Source organism: Rhinolophus sinicus, chromosome 10, assembly GCF_057876585.1.
Source record: "Rhinolophus sinicus isolate RSI-liver-muscle chromosome 10, RSI-T2T, whole genome shotgun sequence".
NCBI lineage: Eukaryota > Metazoa > Chordata > Mammalia > Chiroptera > Rhinolophidae > Rhinolophus > Rhinolophus sinicus.
In genome coordinates this window covers 14,489,228-14,512,886 of record NC_142510.1, presented here as the reverse complement: position 1 = coordinate 14,512,886, position 23,659 = coordinate 14,489,228, and the positions used below count along the sequence as shown (strand labels likewise).

Here is a 23,659-nt window from a genome sequence, read left to right as displayed (position 1 = left end):
CTTAGACCCTCCCGGCCTTGTCACTGGTCACTGGTCACCGGAATCTCCCTGGGCCCTGGTGGAGGAGGCAGGTGGTGCAGTGAGCGATGCGAATCCGGCCCACCCTGTAGAGCCAGAGTTTCAGTTCCACCACTAGCTGCCTGACCTTAGGCAAAGCAGTTAACCTTCGTAGGCCTGTTTCCTTTTTCTCAAAATGAGGGTAATGGTGATGTCTTCTTCAGAGGGTCACTGTGAAGATTAGATAATACCCCCAAAATGTTCGGGACAGGCCTGGCACACACTTGGCAATCAGTAAATATTAGCTATATACACCAGGCACCCTACCAGGGGATACAGAAAAAGAGGCACAGGGACTCTCAGTGGGGAAGGTAGTGAGTGAAAAAAAGTAGTAATGAAGTGCAAGGGATGAAGAGGGGTCCTGAGGAAGAGGAAGAGTGGTCAGGAGGGCTTCCTGGAGGAGGTGGCCTTCTAAAGACTGAGTAGGATTCCCTAAATAAGGGAGGAAGAGTAGTTGGTGCAAAGACCCACAGGCTCAAGGACACAGGTGAGGAAGGGGGCAACTCAAGGGGAAGAGATGGGGAGGGCCTGAGAGGAGACCACCAGGAGTCTAGCCTGTGTTGGGAGGATGGTGAAGGATTCCAGCAGGGGAGTGACTGGTCAGATGTGCCAGTTAGAAAGATCTCGTGGCTTTAAGATGAAGAATGGGTTGGCAGGGGATGGGGTGGGGTGTGGAGGGTGTGGAGAGTAAGACAGTAAGCTGTGTAGAGGTGGTGAAAAGACCCAGGGCAGAAATGAAGGCCTACCCAAGGGGCAAGGGGTGGCAGGTGGGGGCAGAGCTGAGCGCTGGGGAGCAGAGGAACCTCAGGGCTTAGTGAGTAATGAAGAGTGAAGAGTGGTGTGATTGGACGGTTGCTGGTGCAAGCAGCTGGATGGATGGCTGTCTCTTGCCCAAAATGGAAGTAACCTAGTGGTGATGGGGGTGGGGGTGAGCTTAGTTTGACACATGCTGGTGTGAGGTGTCAGCAGCTCCACCGGAGACCCAGTGTGACATCTCATACCAGAACTTGGGCAGAAAATGAGAGAACAGAGAACAAAGCTGATCTGCTCCTTGATCCTGATGAGGGAACTGTCTGCTGACTTCCCAGTCTCAGGATTTCATTCATTCTGGGGTTATGTGCGCTTTGCCCACTGCTGTGCTCCTAACTGCTGCAAAGTGTCCTGCCGCTCCCTTCCTTGGCCTGAATTCTCCCTTTGCACACAGGCTCCCTGGCTCCCCAGCCAGCTCCAGTTCCCTGGCCTGGGTTCCCCTAGCTCTGGACCCTGAGTGCCTGGAGTTATGGGGGATGGGCTGGAAAGGTATAGGTCAGAAGTCAGGGTGGGGTTGGGGGGCAGCCCTGGGAACCATCCCAAGGCCTGAGCCTGTTCTTGGTCCTCCTTGTGACTCCAGGAAGGAATAAAGGCATCAGGGCTGTAGGAGATGAGCTGGAAAGAGAGGCGAGGGTGTGGGGTGGGCAGCGGGCTGCAGTAGCAGAGAGACCCATTCAGACAGCCTGACAAATGTCCCTCGGCTTACAGAAATGGTGGCCACCGGTGACCTTGGCAAGGGCAAGGAGCTGGGGAGGGAGGGAAGAGGGCAGCTGAGGTGGAGACACAGAGTGAAGATTCCTTTTTCCAGAAGGCAGAGTCTAGGGCAAAGAAGAGGGTGGCAGAGGGAGGTGGGGAGGGCTCTAGCCATCTGGTGGCCTCCTCTCTTTTGAAACAGGACAGACCTGGCACTTATGTGGGCTGCAAGGTCAGAGGGTGGTAGAGTTGGCCTCACCAAGGAGAAGAGGGTGGGAGGGAGGTTCCTGTTGTGAAGGTGGGGCTGAGAGTCCAGCTCCAGCTGGTCAGCAAGGCCAGGGGACCCCAAGGTCCACATGGGGTTGACGACAGCTGCCACCTAGGATGTTCAGGGAGAGCGCTTTAATGTCGAGACTAGAGCTTGGAGCTCAAGGAAGACCCAGAAAGCAGTTACCCAGGGCTTCTGAAAGGGAGGGGACAAAAGGGCAGCGGGAACCAGAACTGGTGGGTAGATAAGGGGGCCAGTTGGGGTGCTGAACCGCCACATGGGATCAGCAGGGCAGTGTCAATTCCAGGCCAGGCTCTGAGCTGGGCTGGAACCACTGGCTGCTGCTCCAGAAATAAGGGCAGCCCTGCAGAAGCAGGCTTTGGGTGGGGACAGGCAGGACAAGGACCCCAGAACGTGCAGAAATCCGGGGGAGCCTCCACAGGTCACAACACTGACGGGCTTCAAACCAGTCATGCCTACATCTTCAGGGGCAGAGACACCCCCCCCCCCCCCACTGAAGCCTGGGTCCCTGATGCAAAAGGGGACAGATGCGGCGAGGGGGTTCTTTTTCCTAGGAAGCCAGGCGAGAAGTCACCATTTGCTAGGTCGGGGGCTGCTGGGTCTGTGTCTGTAGGACACCGGAGACGCCGTCATGGTGGGGCGACCACGGGACACAGGCGGGCTGCAGGCAGAGGCCAGGATTTCATAGGTGGGCTGGGGGCTTTCTTGGGGTCTGCAGCAGAACAGGTCGGCGCTCGGAACTTGGGGTTTGGGTTCCGTCTTCTCGAACCTTCAGATCGTTCGAAGAGGTGTGAGGACGTCCGAAGGAAGGCAGTGGTCCTGGGTCACTGAGTGTAAGGCGGTGAGACCTCGGCCGCCAAGCTCCACGCCGCAAACGCAAAGAAAAGCAATCCACTGACCGAAGCACCGGCTAGCGCCGCGCAGCCGCAGAGGAGGCGGGGCGCCTCCACGTCCTGCCCTGTATGCTAATGTGGCGCGCCATCGCCCCGCCCCAGCAGGGGAACCGGACGGGCTCAACGCCGCAGGGTCCGAGCGGCTGGCGGCGTCGGGCAGCACATCCGCGGAAGCTGAGGTGGGGCGGAACGCCAGAGTCAGACCGGCGGGGCGGCGGCACAGTGCAGGGGTGGTCAGCTGGCTGCCAAGGCGTCCTGGAGCTGTGGCGCCCCCCACTGGTGCGAAGTGGTATGGCCCGCGGGGGCGGGGCCCGGGTCATGTGACGCGGCAGCGGCCGCCATTTTGTTCTGCGGTTCTGGTATTTAGAGCGCAGCGGCTGACGGGCGGATCGCCTTCACAGCCGTCAGACAGCTCTCCTCGCGCTCGCCACCCGCCGCCCGCCCGCCCGCCCGCACGCCCGCCGCCCGCCCTCCGCCCGCCCGCCCGCCGCGCTCGGCCCGTCCTCGTCCCCTCCTCGGCCAGCTGAGCTCGCTCCCTCCCCACCGCAGACATGTCGGAGACCAAGAACGGACCCGAGTACGCCTCATTTTTCGCGGTCATGGGCGCCTCGGCCGCCATGGTCTTTAGCGGTGAGCGCCGCAGCAGGAGGGACCCGGGAGGCGGGGGGCGTGCGGGGCTCGTGCCTGCAGCTCGCCAGGGTTCGGTGTGTGACGTCACTCTGACGTAATTCCGAGCTGTTCGGGGTCCCGGGCTTCACGTGACCGCGGGCGGGGGTCCGTCGGGTGTCAGGGAGCGCAGAGCCTGCGGGCTGGGCCGGGACCCGGCTTCCGGGGGGCTACTGGTCCGTGTCAGTGCGGGGGTGGGGCGGCGGCCCCGCTGCCATCTTAGCCCCGGGAGGGACGGTTGGAGGCTGGGGTGGGGGCGCGCTGTCCTGCGCCTGCTCGGCACTCGGCCCCCCCCCAGTCCTGCGGGCAGATGTGACATCACACCTCGGAAAGCTACCCCAACGCGGGGCTGGCCCTTGTCGGGGGCCGGGGGGTGGGGGATCGGGCCCTAGCGCTTTTCGCAAAGGTGAACAGCCCTCATCCTTGGCGGCTCGGGCTGCCCGGCGTGGGTCAGGTGGGACCGTACCCAGAGGCAGGTGCTTCCGGTTAGGGCTTGTCACTGTTTCCCAATAGCCCTGTGTGGGTTGGTTGGGAAAACTGGGCTGAGGGTTTGGTCCTGAGAGCAGGGACCCGAGGGTGGGAGTGTGTGGAATTCGGGGCGGGGGAGGGGGGAATCAGACAGGCTGAAGATGGAGGATGAATGTCTGGAAGTTAGGCCAGCATCAGTGCTGTGTTTGGACGCTTGCCGAGAGTCTGCTTTGGGGTGCGTGAGGGGGTCGCACAGAGTCTCAGCTTTGAGGGGGTTGGGTCTTTGTCCTTAGGAGAGAGTTTTTCATTCAGTTCCTGCCACAATGAATGACAATAAATGAATGAATGAATGAATTAATGAATGAATGACCTATCTCCCCTTTCCTGAGGCCCATACTTGGGAGGGGCTGCCCTAGGCATAGAGAAGGGGCTTCCTAGGGTTCTTTATTGCACCCTGCTTTTGAAGTTGGGTCTTGACAGTCCTGGGTGTCAAATTTAGTGAAAATTGGTCTACCTGGGGAGAAAGACCTTTGGGCCAGGCCCAGAAATGTGGAACACAGGGAGGTGAGTCCTGGCCCAGCTGCAGCCCCTGAGGACTGGTCTGGCCTGGTCTGAGTCTGGTTTTGGGCTTTGATGACAAAGCCCTGCCCCGCCCTGCCTGGTGGATTGGGAGGCTCCCTGTGCAGGTTTGTGGAGGGTTTGGACTCCAAACAGTCTCTGCTGACTATAAACACTTGTGGGGTAGGGGCTTGGGGGCTCTGCTCTCCTGGGGGCCTCCCTCTGTTTAGGCCTGCCTGGGCCTGCCTTCCAGTCACGAGCTGCTGAGTGAGCCCTGCCCTTCCCATCATGTGCGAGTAAAGGGTCATTTGTGGTGGAAGAAGTCGTCTAGACTTCCCCTTCCCACTGGCCAAGGCCTGCTCTTTCCATATCTTCAGGGGCTGACTGTTTTCCAGTTCTCCCAGAAGCCTTCCATACCCCCTCCCCCAACCTTTTCTGCTTTGCCTCGCCATCTGTGAGGTGCTGCTTTTGTAGCTGTCATTGATTCATTCAACAAGTCTTGATTGAGCTCCTGTATGCCAAGCACATGGAGACAGCAGTGAACAAAACAAGATCCCTTCCCACATGGGATTCTGGCTGTCACTGCTTGCTCCTGGAACCCCGAGTTTACCCACAAGCCCTTTTTCTGTACCCAGCTCCTGGCCTCCCCCTGGTTACCAGGTGCTTCTCTTCCTCTCCTTGAACCTGTTACTTTTGGACAGAGCCTGATCAGCAAGTCTCTAGAAGTTAACTGAGAACAGGATAGCACTGGTCCAGGGCCTGTCTGCTTGCCGCAGGCTCCTGGGGGTTGGGGCCATGCATTCCTGGTGGCCTGGATGCAGCTCCACTCCTGCTCCCCTCCCCATATGGGGCTTAGTGTGGTCCTACTGGAGTCAACTTCTTACTTCATTTTCCCCTCTAAACACGCCTTTCTCCAAGGCTTGTCTTCATCTGTCTCCTTGGGCCTCACCTGAACAACTTCCTCAATTCTCAGGTGTCACAGCCCGGCTGACTCCATGCTCTGTCCCCAGCTCCTGGCCTAGATTGCGCCTGGCCTGCTTCATGCCCACTCACTCTCAGGCCTCCCGAATCCCCATCTCCCGTTTCAGCTTCCCCTTTTTTCTTGTGACAAAAGTCCTGTCGATTCTTTCTTCATCATGTCTTCCACAAAGTTGTCAGTTGTTCCTTTCCGTATTTTCTCTGACTTCCTCCCTGCTCGTGAGCACCGTGTTTGGTGCTGTGTTCCCGGAACTGCCATCTGATCCCAGTCTTTCTGTTTCCCACTCCATCTGGAACACTGTCAAGTGTGACCTCCAGAGCTGGTGTCCCGGCCCTTCCCGGATAACTGCCACTGGAGGCCAGACTGCTTTTCCCTCCTGATGGTCATCCCTGTTTCTTTCCTTTGTTCCTCTTGTTTCCTCCCCACCCCCAGCCACGTGATCTCCCTGCTGCCCTCTGAGAGAAGGGCCCAGCTCACTTCCCACCTCTGGCAGGGTCCCGTTGCCTGTGATGCTGAGTCCCCTGGAAATGTTCTCCCACCAAGTGCCATGTGGCAGCCTGTGCCCTCCCCCCTTGAGTAATGAGCCATGGCGCGGGCCCTTGCACATAAGTGACACAGCCTTACATGCTGGGTCTGTAGCAGGAGCCCAAAGAATGCACTGCAAGCAGGAGAGTTCCAGGAAAGGCTTCACGAAGACTGATGCTGAGCCCAGGCGGAAGGCGCTGAGTGTCTAAGCTTGGTGGTATTGAGGTGCCTCCGGGAGCAAGCGGAGGGCGCAGTGCAGGTCCCTCTGCCCCAACCCCTGCTTTCTCCAGTCGCTCCCCAGCCTGTGCCATCTTGGTTGGTGTCTCTGTGCTGTTTGGTATCTTTTTTTTTTAATAATTAAAGTTTATTGGGGGCTGTTTGGAATCTTTTCCTGTTCATTCTCACCCCTCTACCAGGTGTCACTTCCTCTACAAAGCCCTTCCCAGACCACCCCCACCCTCTTTGCCACTGTCCTAGAACACGTCTCTGTGTTTGGAGGTACAGCGTCTGTCTCCTTACCAGGCTTAGAACCCTGGGAAGGCAGCACCCCTGACCTTACCCCTGCTTGGTGGTGAGCAGAGTAGCCCAAATTGGTAAATGTGCAGAGGAACGGGGATCACCCTGGTCCCTTTCACCTCTGACCCATGTCCTCTGGTGAGGAGCACCCTGGGTCCCTGGAGAGCAGGTGGCAGAAGAGCTGCCTGGGCCCCCTGTGACTGTTCTATGAAAAAGTTACTGGACTTCCAAGACAGAGACCAGGAGAGGGGAACTTTCAGGAAGGCAGCATACCCTGGGAACGGAGGAGGGCAACCCCAGAGCCTCCCACCCCCCATGGCTGGAGGCCTCGGGTAGAAGCTAGGCTTCTGGGAGGTCTGCCAAGGCCTCACAGTTGGGTTGGGTGATGGCTCCACAGCCCTGCCATCTTACTGTGCCCTGCCCTCTACTTGGCTCCTCCTTTCTCTGGTTATTTAGAGAGGATTCTCCAAATTTGGGGTGCACTCAGGCCATTGACACAGCAGCATGTCCCAGGGCCAGGAGTGGTGGGGAGGTCAGTGGGGAATGGGAGGGGGTTGAGTCAGGAAGCTCTGACTTGAGAGGACAGGACTTGCCAGGGCAGTTCCCCTGAACAGTGGTCAGACCCTGTGCATTGGGGCTCTTGCAGCATGTCCCTGGGCGTAGCCCCGGGGCCAGCTGACCACGACATCGGGGCTGCTGAGATGCAGTGATTTCATGCTTCTCCAGGCCTTTTCTGACCTGAGAGCCTGGGACTCGGTGGGACAAAACGTGTCCAGAATCTCCAATAGGGCTTCAGAGGCCCAGTTGTCTGCTCCCCCATGTGACCGGGTTGCCGGGGGTCTGTGTAGCGGGTTTGGGGAGTGCTGGTGAGCACGGTTTGGGTATCCCTAGCAGAGCAGGCGGCCCGATAGGCCTGGCAGCCATAAGGGCCTCTGGTGGAGGAAAGAGGGTTCCTACCTGGGTTCCTTGATGCGCAGCTGTGACTTATCCCTGAGGGCCACCTCCTGGCCCTGCTGGGTGCCACCTTCATCTCCCCCTTGCCTGTTATAACTTGAGGTGGCCCTCAACTGTGCCAGAGCTACCCCCAGTGTCCTGGCCCCAGATGCTCTGGACTCACTTCACCTCTTCTCTTCCCACTGCCAGCCCTGGGTGCTGCCTATGGTACAGCCAAGAGTGGCACCGGTATCGCGGCCATGTCTGTCATGCGGCCAGAGTTGATCATGAAGTCCATTATCCCAGTGGTCATGGCCGGCATCATTGCCATCTATGGCCTGGTGGTAGCCGTCCTCATCGCCAACTCCCTGACTGAAGGCATCAGTCTGTACAGGTGGGTACTGGGCTCCTTTCCCCGGTCAGGCCACTGCGAGGGGTGGGCAGCCGGCACTTGGCTGGCAGCCAGTGAATGCCCATCGTTTTCCCCCCAGGCACTAACATCCATCTTGTGTTGTCTCTCCCCCAGGAGTTTCCTCCAACTGGGCGCCGGGCTGAGTGTGGGCCTGAGTGGGCTGGCAGCCGGCTTTGCCATTGGCATTGTGGGGGACGCTGGTGTGCGGGGCACTGCCCAGCAGCCCCGACTATTTGTGGGCATGATCCTGATTCTCATCTTCGCGGAGGTGCTGGGCCTCTACGGTCTCATCGTTGCCCTCATTCTTTCCACAAAGTAGCCCCTCTCCAAGCCCGCCAGCCACAGAATATGATGTAAAGACCACCCCCTCCTCATTCCAGAATGAACAGCCTGACACACACGCACGGGGCAGCTGCCCCCTCAGTAGTTGGTCTTGTAAATGCGCAGTGTCCTAGTGCCCATCGTCTGTTGCCCCCACCCGCCCCGTGCCGTGGACATCTGGGCCCACTCATCACCCATCCAGGCCCCCGACCAGTGAGTTTGCAGGCCTCCGGCCGCCCCCCCATCTACCTGCCCTAGAGTGCTCTGTGTATAAGGATGAATTAGAGTTGTCATTTTCTCTTCACTGGATGTTTATTTATAAAGATTTGACCTGTTCACACGTCTGTGGAGCAGCTCTTCGTCTCCCAACTATATAGTAATCTTAAGTAGTGTCGCCTCGTGGGGTTACCGTGTGCCCTGAGATTTCTTGGATGGAACCACCGTCCTTCTGCTCCCGCTGCAGGGCCGTGTGCTGGGCCTGTCAGGCCCCGAGTCGTGTCCAATAAAGTTCTCGGATGTGACCGGACGCCTGTGTGCAGCGCTTGTGTGGACTGGGGAGGGGAGAGAGGGCGGGCTGGGGCCGCCGCGTCACTGCAGACTGGGTCACATGGCTGTGCCGGTCACGTGGCGCGCGCCTTAGTCAGCTGAGGGTCACGTGGCTGCAGCTGAGCTCCGGGTTGGGATTGGGCGCCGCGGGATTCGGCCACCGGGCTGCGGGCGCCCCCAGCTTGGCTGGGCTCGCGCTGCTCAGGATGCGCAACGGGAAGGTAGCGGCACGGGCCCCGGTGCTGCAGTTCACCAACTGTCGCATCCTGCGGGGCCGGAGGCTGCTCAGGTAGGGCGTAGGGCTGGCGGCTGTGGAGCCGGGCGGTACTCGGTGGGTGCCGGGGCCCCTGGGGCCCTGCTGGGTGTGAGGCCGGCCTGGCGCAGGGCTCGGCGGGCGCGTGGGCCGGTGGCAGCGGGTTGGGGGGGGGGTACGGCGCCTGCGATCCGAGACCCCGCCCCTCTCTCCGTAGGGAGGACTTGTGGGTGCGTGGGGGCCGCATTCTGGACCCAGAGAGGCTGTTTTTTGAGGAGAGGCTGGTGGCCGACGAGCAGCGGGACTGCGGGGGCTGCATCCTAGCACCTGGGTTCATCGACGTGCAGATCAACGGTACGGCCCAGGGCCTGGGGGGGGGAGACCCCGGGAGGAGCTCTGAGCACCGGGCGAACCCCTCTTTTCTGTGGCTGCAGGAGGATTTGGCGTGGATTTCTCACAGGCCACAGAGGATGTGGGTTCGGGAGTCGCCCTGGTGGCCCGTAAGATCCTATCGCATGGAGTCACCTCCTTCTGTCCCACCTTAGTCACCTCACCACCGGAGGTTTATCACAAGGTGAGGTCAGGCTCACGACCTCAAGCCAAGGCGCCCGAGAAGTAACCAGCCCTTTAGTTTTCAAATTTCATCTTTCGGCACAGATGCCCCTTGGCACTGGGGTCTGGCTTCACTTGCTGGCCTCCCTCCACCTGGTCCTGGGGTCCTGCTCCCTGGGCTTTCTCATTCTGTCGTCCCTCTGCCTGCCTCCCTATACCCCCTGTCGTCGCTGGTCAGACTGCCTCGCAGCTGTCCCCATAGGCCCCCACATTTTTTGCCTCAGCACCTTCACCTGCCACTGCCCTCCCCACCCTGCACTCTGGCCACTTCCAGGCTCCAGAAACTGCCCCCTGGATGGAGGCTGCTGGGGACCTTCCGATTGCCACATCCTCAGCCTCTTCTCAGCCTCTTCTCCCTAACCTGTCTGGTAGGGGACTCCTGTCAACACACCTCGCAGACAGAAGCTCCATTGTACCCCAGGCTTCCTCTGCTGCTCTTGCCTACATCCCACACCTTCCCACTCTCCTTCCCAGCTGCAAGTCCGGCCTGCCATCCAGGTGTCATGGGTCCCTTATCCTTTAAGAACTTGCATATTTTTATTCAGGTTCTCCACTTTACTCTTTGCCACATTTTATTATTTGGTCCTGAGCTGTTTGAGAGTAGGTTGTATACATCATGCCTCGTTATTCCTTACATTTACTATTTCTGAAAAACATGGGTATTCTGTTGGGTGAGCACAACAGAGTTATTGAGTTTAGGAAATTAACACTTATCGTGTAATCGACCAGTTTTGTTCCAGTTTTGTAGTTTTTTTCTTCCAGTACACTGATTGCATTGTCCTCAGTGGGGTTTCCTCCTGGGTGTGTGGACAGAGTCAGAGCCGGGAGCTGTGGGAGGTGGGGTGTGGGCTCCTGACTTTATCATCTGGCAGCTGGGAGACTGGGACAATCCTTATTCCTTTCTGAGCCTCAGTTTCCTCAAACTTCAAGTGAGCGTAATCATGGTATCCATCTCTCCGGGTCACTGGGTGTTCTGCGTTGGGTAAATGTCATTTATGGACATCTTTCTGGAAATTTCCCCTAGCTATCCAATCATAGAGTCAAATGTTAAAAACCAAGCTCATCTTCCTGCTGCAAACCGGTATCTGGTTCTGTGTTTTCTTTCCATGATTTACCCTGCCCAGAATCCGGGAACATGCCTGCTCTTTACCTCCTTGTTCTTTGTCCTCCTCCCTCACGGTCCCCACTAGTGAGGCTTAAAAAACTGCTCTCCTAGATTTCTGAAGAGTGGCCTTCCCAAGGGACAGGGCTCAGCACATCGCACACTCCCTTCCCCCCTTATCTGCAGGATAAACCCTACCCTCCTGAACTTTCCCTCCCTACCAGCCAAGGCTCTACTCTCTCCCCAGGCACATTCCAGCAGGTCTGGGCAGTTGATCGCCTGCCCCCCAACCATCTGCCTGGAGGGCCTTTGCATTGCTGTGTCTGCTGTACCAGTTGGCCCACTGCCGCCCCAAGCACATTCCTTATCCTGACACAGACTACAAGGTCTTTTCCCTTAGGGGAAGGAGTTTCTGGCCACTAGGACTTACATTTACTTACCAGCGTTCATCGCTCCCCATAAACACTTACAGGATGAAGGCTTTGGGAGACACAGTAAACTGATTTATAGTGGAAAACGTGGAGAGCTTTGAATGTGAACCGACTACAGGTATCATCTTAGAAATTACAGGACTGCTCGCTTGGATATCTCCCTTGCCCCCCACATCTACCCCACCTTCCTCCAGGGTCCATTCTCACCGGGCAGAACTGGCTTGCCACTTTGTCAGAAGTTACCCACATCCTTTGTCATTATGTTGTGGTCCACTGGGACCACCTGCTCTTTTTCTGGGGTCCCGTTCTCCAGCTTTGCCCTTTGCTACCCCTCCAGGAGAAAGATCTGCTTACACTGTTCTCTGCTTCAGGTCCGTTTCTGCTGAGCCAAGATCAGTCACCTCCTCAGGGTGGCAACCAGACCTCTGGTCCCCCACGCCCTCTATACTTTGACCTTCCCCACTACTTTCCTGCCTTGAAGGCATCTCATTACCTCTACTTGGTGCTCTCTCGCTTTTCCTTTTAAAACTCTATTCTGGAAAAACTGAGTCATTGCCTTGCTTTTTTTTCTTTAATCTTTAGTGAACTTATAATAATGTGTCACATGGCTTATTAGGAAAAACAGCAGCCCTTGGCCCCCACCAGTTCCCACTGAGGGACAATCACTTTCAACTCCGTTTCCCTTTGGAATTTGCCATCATGTGCTTTGACTCCTGCTCGACTTCTCAGTTTAGGGCAGTATGCATTTACTTCCCATCAGGAAAGATAATAATTTGGCCCCTTGAGCCCTTCTTTCATGCCCTTCCAGCCCCCATTGTCCCCAAACAGGTTCTTATAATTTTGGTTAGATTAGTCAACCAAAGGGGACTTATAGCACATTTACATTTTCTTACCTGTCAGCTCTGTTTTCCTTGGAGTTAATACTCTCTGTTTGCTCAGTTTTTAATCTACTTACTCAATTCCTGGCTTTCTGCCAGTTTTGGGATATTTAGACACACCAAAGGGTCCATCTTCCTATGGAAGACTTGGGCACCTGCTCTAACAGAACTGGCTGTTGGCCTCACTGGCCAAGCTGTCCTGGGAGCCCCCTTCCCCTCAGCTGGGGTGTCTCCTGGCCTCTTTCTGTTGAATCTCTCTGTCGAGTGTTAACAGTGTTCAGAATTAACATCACTATGCTGTGTTATCTGCACCAATAGAAATGCCTTCTTTCTGTAGATGTGGTTGTTCCTCTTCCCTTGGTCATAAATTCCTGTTGCCTTTGTTCTAAATCGGAACACTATTTGGGCTTTTGTCTGAATCAGTACCTCCTAAATATTAGTATCTTTGAATGTCAAATAAATACTCATTTGCTTCTCACTTTAAAAGGCCTTTTTATTTTTAGGTGTCTTTGCTGGTTTGTGCCTTTGTTTGGGGGAGCACATCCTGTAGTAGCTTTCAGAGAGAGGGGTCGTGAGAGGTAAAGGTTTTGAGATCTCAAAGGTCCAAAAATGTCTTTATTCTTTTGATTGATTCTAGGAGAGGATCATTTCCTTTAGAATTTTAAACGTATTTCTGTACTGTCTTTGAACTTCCAGGATTGCTGATGTGAAGTTGGAAGCCACCTGACCCCTGATCTTTTGTGCATGACCTGTTTCTTCTCTCTGGAAGCTGTGGGAATCATTCCTTTGTCCTTAGGGTCTGAAGTCTCAGGGTGACACACATGGGCACTGGTGGGAGTTCATTCACTGTGCTGGCCCTTCGGCAGGCCCTGTCAGTCGGGAAGTTCAGTTTGTTTGTTTTTTGTTGCTTTTCTTGAGTTATTTCTTTGATGATTTTTCTCTGTTAATTTGTTTTTTTTTCCTTCTGGAAGTCATTATTCTCCTGTTGGGACTCCTGGACGGCTTCTCTCATTCTTTTTTCTCCTTTTTGCCTCTTCGACTCTATTTTCTGGGCATTTCTTTAGCTTTTTTAACTTTTCTAGTTTCCTTGGGTTTTTCACTTTAGTGCATACTTTTGTTAACCTAAAAATAAAAAGGCCTTTTAAAGTGAGAGGCAAACAAGCATTCATTTGAGATCAAAGATATTCAGGAGGTGTTCCGATTTAGAGACAAAGGCAATAGGAATTTTTGACAAACGGAAACAATCACATCAACAGAAAGAAGGCATTTCTATTGGTGCAGATAACACAGCATAGTGATGTTAATTCTGAACAAGGTTTTTAATTTTCAGTTAGGCAGTCACCAGTCCAGGATCCATAATCACTGCTTTCTTGTTATCAAACAGTTCTTTGGGACACAGTGTTGCTTAGGCCCAGTCCAAAGGTTATTTTGCCCTAACATTCCAAAGATTTGAGACATAAGATGTGCAAGACATTTCCTCTGGATGGTGGTGCCAGCTCCATCTTACAGTGGCTCTATTTATTTATTTATTGGCACTTTTAACGTGGGAGCTCTTGCTTTTCTCCTGGAATGTTCCTTTTTCTAACATCCCATTCGTTTTTTGTTTTTTTCTTTCAAAACTATTTTTTTTAGTTGGGGAACAGTGTTTCTCCAGGGCCCATCGGCCCCAAGTCATTGTCCTTCAATTGTCCTTCAATCTAGTTGTGGAGGGCTCAGCTCAGCTCCAAGTCCTGTTGCCCGTTTTCTTTCTTTTTCTTTTTTTGCCCACCCCACCCCACCCCACCCCACCCCACCCCACCCCACCCCACCCCAGTTTTTAAGCCTTTGTTTGGCAGCACACAGCAGCTCCCACCAAGCTCCAGCAGCCCAGCTCCAGGGAGAGCTGTTGTTCACAATCTTAGCTGTAGAGGGCGCAGCTCACTGGCCCATTTGGGAATGGAACTGGCAGTCCTGTTCAGATTCAGAGCTGGCGCTCTAACCAACTGAGCCATCCGGCCACCCGACATCCCATTCTTGTTTCACGGATGTCTTCGGGTTTCTGCTCCCTGGCCAGCTCTGTCTTGTCTTTGGTTGTGCTTTCCAAGTGTTCTTTCAGAGACTTTCCCAAGCTTGTAGGCCTTGGTCGTCTGCTCCGACGAAGAACAGGTCCCAGCTGTACACCAGGAGCACCAAGCTGGGGAGGGAAGGTTGGGCTCCTGGGGGCACCCTTACGTCCAAATCCGTGAGTCCTTTTCTCCTGGGGGAACAGGCCTGGCTGGCGACCTTCCGGGAGCATTAAGAATATAAACTTCATTTCATTGCCCCATTCTCTGCTTTGAGCCACCTCTCACCTGGAACCTCTCTGGTTTACTTCTCCAGGCACTTGGCTGCTCTTTAATGAGGCCCCTAGTGTTGGTCCCCCAACTTCTCAAGGCACCACATGTTGCCAAGGCCCAAGCCCATGGGAGCTGTGGAGCCATGTTTCCTCCCCGACCCCACTGCGTGCGTCTGCACTTCTGCTTGTCACGCCCCCAAATTGGCCTGCCCTTCCCCCCTCCTCGCTGTCACACTGGACTTAAACCTCTTAAAAGCCTCTGTACTTATGTTTGGGCTGGGCAGTTCCAGTGGAGGGCATGGCAGTCCACCAGGCTACCCCCCGGCACTCTGCATGCTCCCCGTTCCTTCCTTCCTCACCTGGAAGGGGGAAGGTGTGGGCGGGGACACCTGTGTGCCTGCCCACCTCTGAGTTACTTCTGTTGTGTGAGTACCTGTCACACACACGTGACCCTCCCCACTATGTCCAGCTCCAGGCACTGTTGGTGCCTAAGCCCCCACTTCTGCCCCTGGCTCTGCCTAGATTGCGTGCCTTCCGCCTGCTCTGGCCCTCACGGCGGCCAGGCCTCACTGTGTCCCAGCTGCTGCCTGGACTGGCACCGCTTTCAGGGCCCGTGCACCTGACCCCTGCTGGGGCCTGCTTGTCTCCTGGTCCTCGCTGGCAGGCCAGTCTTGCATCCCGTGGCCTATCATTTCTGGGTGCTTCTGCCCCTGTGTCCAGCTGGTCTGGGTGCCGTGCTTTCCCTGACCGTTGTTGGCAGCATTCTCCCATCTCCTAATAGCTGACGAAGGCCGGTGGGCACTGGGCCGAGCTCCAAACTCAGACCTTGGCTGGGCTGTGACCTTTGGGTGCTGGGCCATGGGGGGGGCAGGGCTTTAACAGCTGGTTCCCCCCAGGTCCTTCCTCAGATCCCTGTGAAGAGTGGTGGTCCCCATGGGGCAGGGGTCCTCGGTGAGTGGCTGACCCCTCTCCCCGCCCCCACCCTGGGAGGCTCCTTAGGGTCCTTTTGGCAGCCCATCCCCCTCCAGATGCCCACTGGGGAATGAGGGTGGGATGGCGAGATGGGCCAGGGTGGGGGGCCAGGCTGGAGCCATGCTCTCCCCTCCACCCAGGGGTGCACCTGGAGGGCCCATTCATCAGCCGGGAAAAGCGAGGTGCACACCCCGAGGCCCATCTGCGCTCCTTTGAGGCCAACGCTTTCCACGATGTGCTGGCCACCTACGGGTCCCTGGACAACGTCCGCATTGTGACGCTGGCCCCCGAGCTGAATCGCAGCCACGAGGTGATCCAGGCACTGACGGCCCGTGGCATCTGTGTGTCCCTAGGTAAGGGGGTATGTCCCCCCTGAGGGCGTGGGCCCACCCAGGGGTCCTGGGCCGGGTGCAGAGTCTGAGTCTGGGTCCCCATGCAGGGCACTCAGTGGCCGACCTGCGGGCGGCGGAGGAAGCCGTGCAGAGTGGGGCCACCTTCATCACCCACCTCTTCAACGCCATGCTGCCTGTGAGTGCTGCCCCAGCTCTGGGGAGGGCGGGCGCAGGGGCTCCTGCTGTGGCTCAGCTGCCCCTCTCCTGGCCCTGCCCAGTTCCACCACCGTGACCCAGGCATTGTGGGGCTCCTGACCAGTGACCAGCTGCCCCCGGGTCGCCACATCTTCTACGGGATGATCTCGGATGGCACACACACCAACCCTGCTGCCCTGCGCATCGCCCATCGGGCCCATCCCCAGGGTAAGCAGCTGGGCCGCGCAGGGGCCGGCAGGAGGACCAGGTATAGCAGGTCCTGAGGCCTCGCCCCTCCACCCCCTAGGGCTGGTGTTGGTCACCGACGCAGTCCCTGCCCTGGGTTTGGGCAATGGCCGTCACACGCTGGGGCAGCAGGAGGTGGAGGTGGATGGGCTGACGGCCTACGTGGCAGGTGCGTGACCCCCATCCCCACTGACCGCCCACGTCAGCAGAGCCCCTCAGTCCCCCTCCCCTGCCAACCCACTTGGCCCCCCACACCTCACCCAGTGCACATGGCGGCCCCTGAGCCCTCCAGAATCTGCTCTCTCTGCTCTCAAGGTACCAAGACGCTGAGTGGCAGCATAGCCCCGATGGACGTCTGCGTCCGGCATTTCCTGCAGGCCACAGGTCAGCGAGGGTGGGGGTGGAGGCTTCCTCGGGGAGAGGCTGGAGGGAAGAGGGGGGACCACAAAGCTCCTGCACCCACATCCCTCATCTGTCATGTCTGGTAGGGTTCCCAAGGGATGGGCGCCAGCAATGTAGTCAAGGCCCCCCCTCTGCAGGGAGTTCACAGCAGGGGGAGAGGACGGCAAGCAAGCAGATGGCTGCCACCCAGGGTGACAGGCATTGAAGCCACGGCACCCAAGAGAAGGGCCTTCACCCCAAATGAGGGTAGGGCCTTGGCCCCGGGGACTGTGGGATCGCAGGACTTGCAGGGGCAGAGCCGTAGGGAGGCGAGGGGGCCAGAGCAGCAACCCAGGCTCGGGTCAGGCCGTGCGGGAGCCTCCCTAGGGCGTCTGTATGTCCTAGGGGCGGGGGCTGGGGCTATTTGGTAGAGGATGTGGTGGGCCAGGCCCCGAGGGGCTCTGGGTGGTACCCCGGGGCTGGGGTTTTACTCCGGGGGTTAGGGGGCACCAGGGTCCAAAGAGACAGGCCGGGAGGCAGAAGATGGCTGTGGCCTGGCCTGGGGGTGACGCAGGGGACAGAGAATTGGCTTTGGTCATTGGCCTTCTTGAGGCAGCAGCAGAGCACGGAGTACCAGGTGGCCTCCTGGATGCCCTGGGCGCTATTTTCTTGTGGGGTGCTCTCCCTGGGACTCAGGAAGAGGAGGGACCACGGGAATTTGGGTCCAGAGGGTCCCTGTAGGGCTGGGATGGGTGAGCGGCCAGGAAGAGTGGGAATGGGGGCAGGGGACTTGTCCACTTGCTGCAGAGTCTGAGGACATGTTCCCTGCCTGCTCGGGGGCTATGGGAGCGGAGTGAGGAGGGTGCTGGCAGCCAGCTAGGGGTTAGGGATGGTCACTCAGCTGTGTCCCCTGAGCAGGCTGCAGTGTGGAGTCGGCCCTGGAGGCTGCATCTCTGCACCCCGCCCAGCTGCTTGGACTGGAGAAGCGCAAGGGGACCCTGGACTTCGGGGCTGATGCAGGTCAGGGCCCGATGTGGGGGGCCCCGGCAGCCTGGAAACAGGAGTTCTTGGGGGGCCTGCGACAGGGTCAGGATGGGTGCGTGGGTAGGATCTTCCCCACACCCCGGTGGCCTTACCTGGCTCCCAGCCTCAGTCTGGCCTCCCCCTTCCCATCAGGCCAGGCTCCCTGGCATCTGAGACAAAGCCAGACAAGGGGCTGCTGGGACCTTGTTCCTCGACCCCTATTGCCAAGAGTCTTGTTTCCAGGGCCTCCCTTAATCTGTGCTGGGTCAGGGCATCCTACATAAGTTGCGGCCCAGGCCTTGGTTCCCCACCAGCTTTAGGGGGCAGCCCCACCTCTGCCTCTGGCTCACAGCCTCCCTCTGACCCAGACTTCGTGGTGCTCGACGACTCCCTCCACATCCGGGCCACCTACATCTCAGGCGAGTTGGTGTGGCAGGCGGAGGAGGCCAACCAGTGACCAAGGAGCACACCTGGAGAGGACGCGTAGACCCACCTGGACGCTGTCAGGGCTGCGCCGTCAAGGAGCTGGTCTCCGGGCAGCGAGTGGGAGCCCTGTCCCAGGTGGACAGCCTGGGCCCCAGAGGCAGCTGGCTCAGATAAACCGTGTGCCCTGCCAGGACTACCCTGGTCTCCGAGTTTTGCTTCAAAGCAGGCTTGTGCTGTTTCCACCATAACCCTGCTCGCCCTCCGGGGGGTGGAGGGTATTTGTGGCTTAAAGTTGAGAGTGGCTGGAATCCAGTTCAGCTGGGCCTTGCGAGGCTTTGTGGGGTCCAGTGGAGGCGACGATAGGGCCACTTCCTGTTCAGATGAATCTGAGGCCTGCAGACCCACAGGCAGATACACCGTTTGGAAACAAATGGAGGGCAGGAGCGGGGAAGCCGCAGGCTGTAGGTTGGACAGTTAGTGTGGACGACTTCAGAAGTTTGCCTGTTGGGGCTGAGGGAAAGGGCACACCTTGAAATTTTAAACAGGGAAGAATTGATCGTGGAGATGAGATGGGCAGGGAAGGGCCTCAGGTGGGCACTGCAGAGGTTTGGTGTTCCGTAATCTCGCTCTCTGCACCCCTGACTGGTGCAGGGCCTGGGCACAGTGCCTGGCACTCCTCTCTGACCTTCAAAGGAAGCCACCCTGGTTTCGGGACCCCAGGTTACCCAGCTCTGAGTGCACGAGGCAGTGGTGGGAGGGCCCCTGAGCTGTCCCTGGCCAGTTCCCTGCCCTGCCAGCCCTCATCCCACCTCTGAATGCTCGGGGTCATCAAGACTCCGTTTTTTCTATTGTCTTTTCTGAACAGCCCATCTCCTGACCCTACTCGGGGAGGCATAGTGAACCCTCCTGCACTCGTGTTTGCACAGCTGTAGGTGACCCTGCCTGGTGCTGTTGAGCAGTTGTCACCAATGTCCTGTGCCCTGCAGCTGGGCCCCACCTTCTAAGTCTCCTTGGCCCTGGCAAAGGTCCCTGGGAGGGAGCAGATGAGCTGGGCTAATACCGTGTTTCCCCGAAAATAAGACCTCACCGGAAAATAAGCCAAAGCAGGATTTTTCCGGATGACATCCCCTGAACATAAGCCCTCATGCATCTTGGAGCAAAATATAAGACCTGGTCTGATTGTCAGGGAAACACCGTAGGTTAGAAGCTGCGCAGTGGTTGGCAGTGGTTACCTGGTACTGGCCTTGTCCTGCTGCGCTACAGGTGTTCAGTTGTTCCATTCACCTGCCAAAAATCCAAAGAGGCGTCCCATTTGTTACCCGTATTTCTCAGATGGGGAAACCGGGCCCCGACTCCCAGAGCTGGTGAGCACCAGGGCCAGCGTTTGGCTTGGCCTGGCCCATGCCCGGAGCCTCCCTAGAGCTGTCACTAAGGCCTCTGGATGGAGACTCACCGCGGGGCTAGTTGACATGGTAGCCAGCCAGGTGACAAGAGTTAACCGGAGCCAGTGCTGCCTGTAAGAAAGCACTTCAGACAAAGAAAACTGCCCCACAAAGGTGGGGGCACACGCTTGGTGTGTTGGAGAAACAGATCCAATGGCCACCAGAGAGGGAGGGTGGGAGGTGGGTCCTGTAGCTGTGGTGGGAGTTTGGATTTTATTTGAGGTGTGGGGTCAGTGACTACAGGGTCTTTTCTTTGTTTTCAATTCTGATAAAATATACGTAACGGTCACAGTGTTTTACTATTTTTAAGTGTATAGGTTGGTGACACTAAGTGCATTCTCATTGTGCAACCATCGCCACCATCTCCAGAAACGTTTTCATCCGCCCAATCTGAAACTGCACCCACTTAACACTAGCCTGCACTTCCCCTCCCTCAGCCCTGGCACTGGCCTGTCCACGTTGTTTCTGAGTCTGAGGCTGCCATTTTAAGTGCGCCTTAGGGTTGTTGGGGGGCGTAGGGACGTGTGCTGGGGTTAGCAAGGAGACACTGGTGGTCTGGCTGGGGTGGCAGTGGTGCCCAAGCCAAGAGCAATGAGACAGGCGTGCCCTGGTGTGGGTGTGGACGGGTCAGGGGAGGTGACACGGTGTGTGCCGGCTGCACCGGAGGGTGGGGCTGCCTTTCCCTGGGACAGAGAAGCTGGGTCGGATTCCTGGGCAGGTGACGTGGCATGCTCGCAGCACCTCCGTGCTGTGTTTAGTGTTGTGCGTGAGTGGGAGGACTCGTGGGCCTAATACTAGTCGGACTCGGGTGCAGGGACAGGTTGGGGCCTCATGGCAAATGCGTCACAATTCTCCTGGTTGGGGGCTTGGGCCACCTGGGAGCCCGGAGGCTTCCACTTAGCTCGGCTGGCGGTTCCACTCCCAGCGCTGGTGGGGCGAGGGGGTGTCGTTTCAAAGCCTTGGGCTCCGAAGTGAGACGGAGGGCCTCGTAGGCTCCTAGCGGGGCGGGGGAACCTTGGGGGAAGATGCACTCATTCGCGGAGAGGTTCTGGGTGGTCCAGGCCAGAGAAGCCAGCATGGCAATGGCGGACAGATGTTATCAACCGGACTGAGGCTTCAACGGCGACCACGCCCCCAATGGGCTGGGCCCGAGCGGTGGGGTGTTCACAAGGAATCCAGTCGGACCTGCTCCGCTGCACCTTCTGCCGGGGGCCAGGTCTACGCGGACCGGACCGGGATGGGATGCCGTGGGAGGGACCTCGTAAGCGAAGAGCTTTACACAGGCAAAGCGGACCTCTGCGAGGGCCAATCGGGATCCCTGTGCAGAGGAATGCACCGCGGTAAAGCCGTAGGGGCTCGGGTCGCCCTCGGACCTGGGTAAACGGCAGGTCCGTAGCCAGGAGCCCAAGAACGCACGGTCCGGAGAGCTTGGGAGAGCCGCAGGCCCAACGGCCCGCACCACCGTGCCCTGCAGACCACAGCGCCCAGCGGTCTGCTCCTCCTCTCCGCCCCCGCAATGCTGTGCCTCCCCCTGCACCTCAATCCTCTCTATACCCCTCTTCCTTACCTGCCTCCCAACTCCCCTACTGTTAACAGCTTGATGCGGTTCCTTCCAACATGATCCTGCACTTTTTTCCACATTTGTGTCTTGGTTTGTTTTACAAACAGATTGCACTTTTGATATTGTTCTCCATTTACTATTGTTAAGTTGAACAACATGAAGTGGAGAGCTTCCAAGATGGGGGGACACGTTGATCTGTCTCACTATTTAAACAAGGTGCGCCTTATTATCTAAGATGGGTGTCCCCTAACTTAATAACCATATTCCACAATACACAGTTGGGTTCCTCCCCACCCCTACCCCAGCTGCTCCTGGATTCCTGACCTATAGGCACCATGAGTTAATAAATGTTGTTTCATGCCTTTAAGTTCTGTGATAACATTACACAGTGCTAGATGACTAATAACACGAACTGTGTGACATTAGGCAAGTTCCATAGCCTCCGAGCCCCGTTTCCTCCCTTGTGCCATGAGGGTTACAGAAGAGACTGAGGAAGAGCACGGGCCAGGTGGGAGCTCAGAGGCTGTTCTGCAGAGAGTACTCTGCACACATGGGCCGTGTGCGTAAGGCAGCCTTCCAGCCCGAACCAGGATGGGTATGGTCATCCTTTGGCCCCTCCCTGGGCGGAACATGACCTCACAATGTCAGGCCAAGCATAGCACTGTTGGCCCGAGATCACCCTTCTGCCTTGGGCACGAAGGGCCAGAGAAGAGCTGGGGGCTGTCCCTCTCTTTCCTCCAGCCAGGGTACCAAAGAACTGTGCTGGACCAGGTGAGTCCATCCCTCTGCCCACTTTCCCGGGAGGGGCAACCAGATCCAACCCATGGAGTAGGTGCCCTGCTTCTCCACAAAGGAGAGCTGCCGGGCCAGGCCTACTTGGGCTTTGCACACTGGTTGCCTTTGAGGTCCCACGAGAACTGAGAACTGTCCTTCCTTCCTCTTTCAGCTGCCCCTCCCTGCCCTGTCCCTGCTGCCTGCTCAGCTGCCTTCTTCAGGGCCACAGCTGCCCTCTCTGGAGTGAGGTCAGCAATGGGCTATTGGCAACGTATATCAATAGTCCTGAGAGGGACACCTGCCTTTGGACCCCGCAGTTCCATCTGCTAAGAATTTATCCTAAGGAAATAAGCAAGGGTGTGCCTAGATTTAAGTGCAGGGCCTTGTTCATGGGGAAAATTTCTGGGAAACACTTCCATGTCAGTTAGAAGGGAGCTGGACCAACACAAGGCTCCATAAGCTATAGGCTTCCTCCATTGGAGTCCTTGGTGCCCTTACAAGGTACCTGATGACAATAAGATGTCAGGAGAGTGTACATGATACACGGCAATACATTGTTAAGTGAAATAAGTGAGTATCAAAACAGCATGAACCCTGTGGGGGACGGGTTCCACTTGTCTTTTTATTGTTTTTAAGTAATTGTGCAGAGGACTGGAAAGCTGGAGCATCAGCCTTCCTCTATAGCCTACTGGTCCAAGTACAGCTTCTGGAATATGGGGATGAAGATCCTGGTTCTAGCACTAGAAGACGGAGGGCGAGTTATAGAACTGTGCTATGATTCAGCTTCCTCAACTGAAAAGTTGGGTAACGGTAGCTGAGATGCTTGTTTAATGAGATTAGGTGGGAAAATTCCATGCTAAGAGTAATCGCTGAGTAAATAGCAGGGGTTATCATTACTGTATAACAATTAAGTGTGGCCAGTGGGAGTCACAGTACAGTTATTTTATTGCAATTTATTTCTACATTGTTATTGTTAAAAATAAGCATTTCTTTCCAAAATAGAATAAAAGTTTATTTAAAAGTATGCAAATCTTCAGGTAACAAAGATTTTAGTTTTGTCTAAAAAAAAAACATAGCACAACAATGTGAATTTTTATGCCACTTAATGCCACTGAACTGTACACTACAGTGGTTAAGGTGGTAAATTTTATGTGTATTTTACCAGAATTAAAAAAACAAAAACAAACCACCACCACTATCATAATCAAACTGCCAAAAAAATTCATCATCAGGCGCAAAACAAAAGTTCTGGAGGTGTCCCTGAGACTATTAGCGGGAATGAGATGGGAACGTTTTCTGTCCTATAAATATGACTTCATCCCCTAAATTTCTTACTGTGAACACTTCTTAGTTTTGTAACTAATAAAGTTTGGTCTGTAGGTGTTTACACTCAGACTGGCTTCCTAGTCCGAGCGGCGGTTCAAGCGGCAGGTTGGAGCCCAGCGGCCTTTGTTTCGGGTGTGACCTTGACCATCCTGGCCACTGCGAGCCTCAGTTTCCCGACTAGGGAACCTGGGGTGACAGCTCGCCCCCTTCAACGCCCAGCCCCAGGATTGGCTCCCAAAAGGCCTCCAACATCGAGGCGGCGCCGGCGGCTCCCGCCCGCCGGATCCCAAACCTGAAGTGCGACTACAGGGCGCTCTCGGTATCTACAGGTGCGCGGAAGAGTGACGGCGGTTTCGGCCAATGGGCGAGGGCGGTGGCGGGAGCGCGGCGGAAGTCCCACCTGCGACGCACAGGGGCGGGGCGATGCCGAAGCTACGAGCGGCGCGGCGGGCGCAGGTTGAAGGTGTCCAACGCTGGGACTCCGCCGCCAGGAGGAGGACGCCGAGGAGTCGCAGAGCCGCGCAGCGCTGCGGAGGAGGCGCCTGAGGCGAAGTGGAGCCCGGGGCCAGGACCACCAGCCACCTGGTGAGTGCGCGACGGCGCCCGAGCGCGGCGATAGCAGAGGCCCGGCGGGGTGGAGCGGCCCGTCGGTGCCTCACCTGGGGCGCGGCTGCCAGGCCGAGGGTCGCGAGCGACGTGCGGATGTCGCTCAGCCGCCATGGGAG

General features: G+C 56.8%; 2 protein-coding genes across 6 annotated transcripts in view; both read left to right on the top strand.

Moving 5' to 3' along the window:
* The first annotated feature begins 2,838 nt into the window (after window positions 1-2,838).
* ATP6V0C (ATPase H+ transporting V0 subunit c) lies at window positions 2,839-8,646 on the top strand. Its single transcript, XM_019713188.3, has 3 exons — window positions 2,839-3,372; window positions 7,598-7,781; window positions 7,914-8,646. The coding sequence occupies exons 1-3, from the start codon at window positions 3,294-3,296 to the stop codon at window positions 8,116-8,118; spliced, it is 468 nt and encodes a 155-aa protein (XP_019568747.1). The 5' UTR covers window positions 2,839-3,293; the 3' UTR covers window positions 8,119-8,646.
* A 110-nt stretch (window positions 8,647-8,756) lies between these two features.
* Window positions 8,757-23,659, top strand: part of AMDHD2 (amidohydrolase domain containing 2) — a 34,667-nt gene continuing 19,764 nt past the window's right edge. Inside the window, exons 1-11 of one of the 5 annotated variants that reach the window (XM_019713178.3) lie at window positions 8,758-8,955; window positions 9,137-9,273; window positions 9,354-9,493; window positions 15,153-15,207; window positions 15,369-15,581; window positions 15,668-15,756; window positions 15,839-15,983; window positions 16,063-16,170; window positions 16,317-16,385; window positions 16,490-16,649; window positions 17,301-17,402. In XM_019713178.3, coding sequence (XP_019568737.2) covers window positions 8,873-8,955; window positions 9,137-9,273; window positions 9,354-9,493; window positions 15,153-15,207; window positions 15,369-15,581; window positions 15,668-15,756; window positions 15,839-15,983; window positions 16,063-16,170; window positions 16,317-16,385; window positions 16,490-16,608 — 1,158 coding nt within the window. In that variant the 5' untranslated portion in view covers window positions 8,758-8,872 and the 3' untranslated portion in view covers window positions 16,609-16,649; window positions 17,301-17,402. Of the gene's footprint in view, window positions 8,956-9,136; window positions 9,274-9,353; window positions 9,494-15,152; window positions 15,208-15,368; window positions 15,582-15,667; window positions 15,757-15,838; window positions 15,984-16,062; window positions 16,171-16,316; window positions 16,386-16,489; window positions 16,650-17,300; window positions 17,403-17,773; window positions 23,520-23,659 lie in introns of those variants that run through there. The other 4 variants (XM_019713177.3, XM_088801334.1, XM_088801333.1 and 1 more) reach the window with 4 other exon arrangements.

Excerpts from the sequence above, each read along its gene's own strand:
- ATP6V0C (XM_019713188.3), top strand. The coding sequence starts at position 3,294 with ATGTCGGAGACCAAGAACGGACCCGAGTACGCCTCATTTTTCGCGGTC. Across the intron at positions 3,373-7,597 it reads GGCCGCCATGGTCTTTAGCG|CCCTGGGTGCTGCCTATGGT; the intron begins GTGAGCGCCGCA and ends TCCCACTGCCAG. Across the intron at positions 7,782-7,913 it reads GAAGGCATCAGTCTGTACAG|GAGTTTCCTCCAACTGGGCG; the intron begins GTGGGTACTGGG and ends TCTCTCCCCCAG.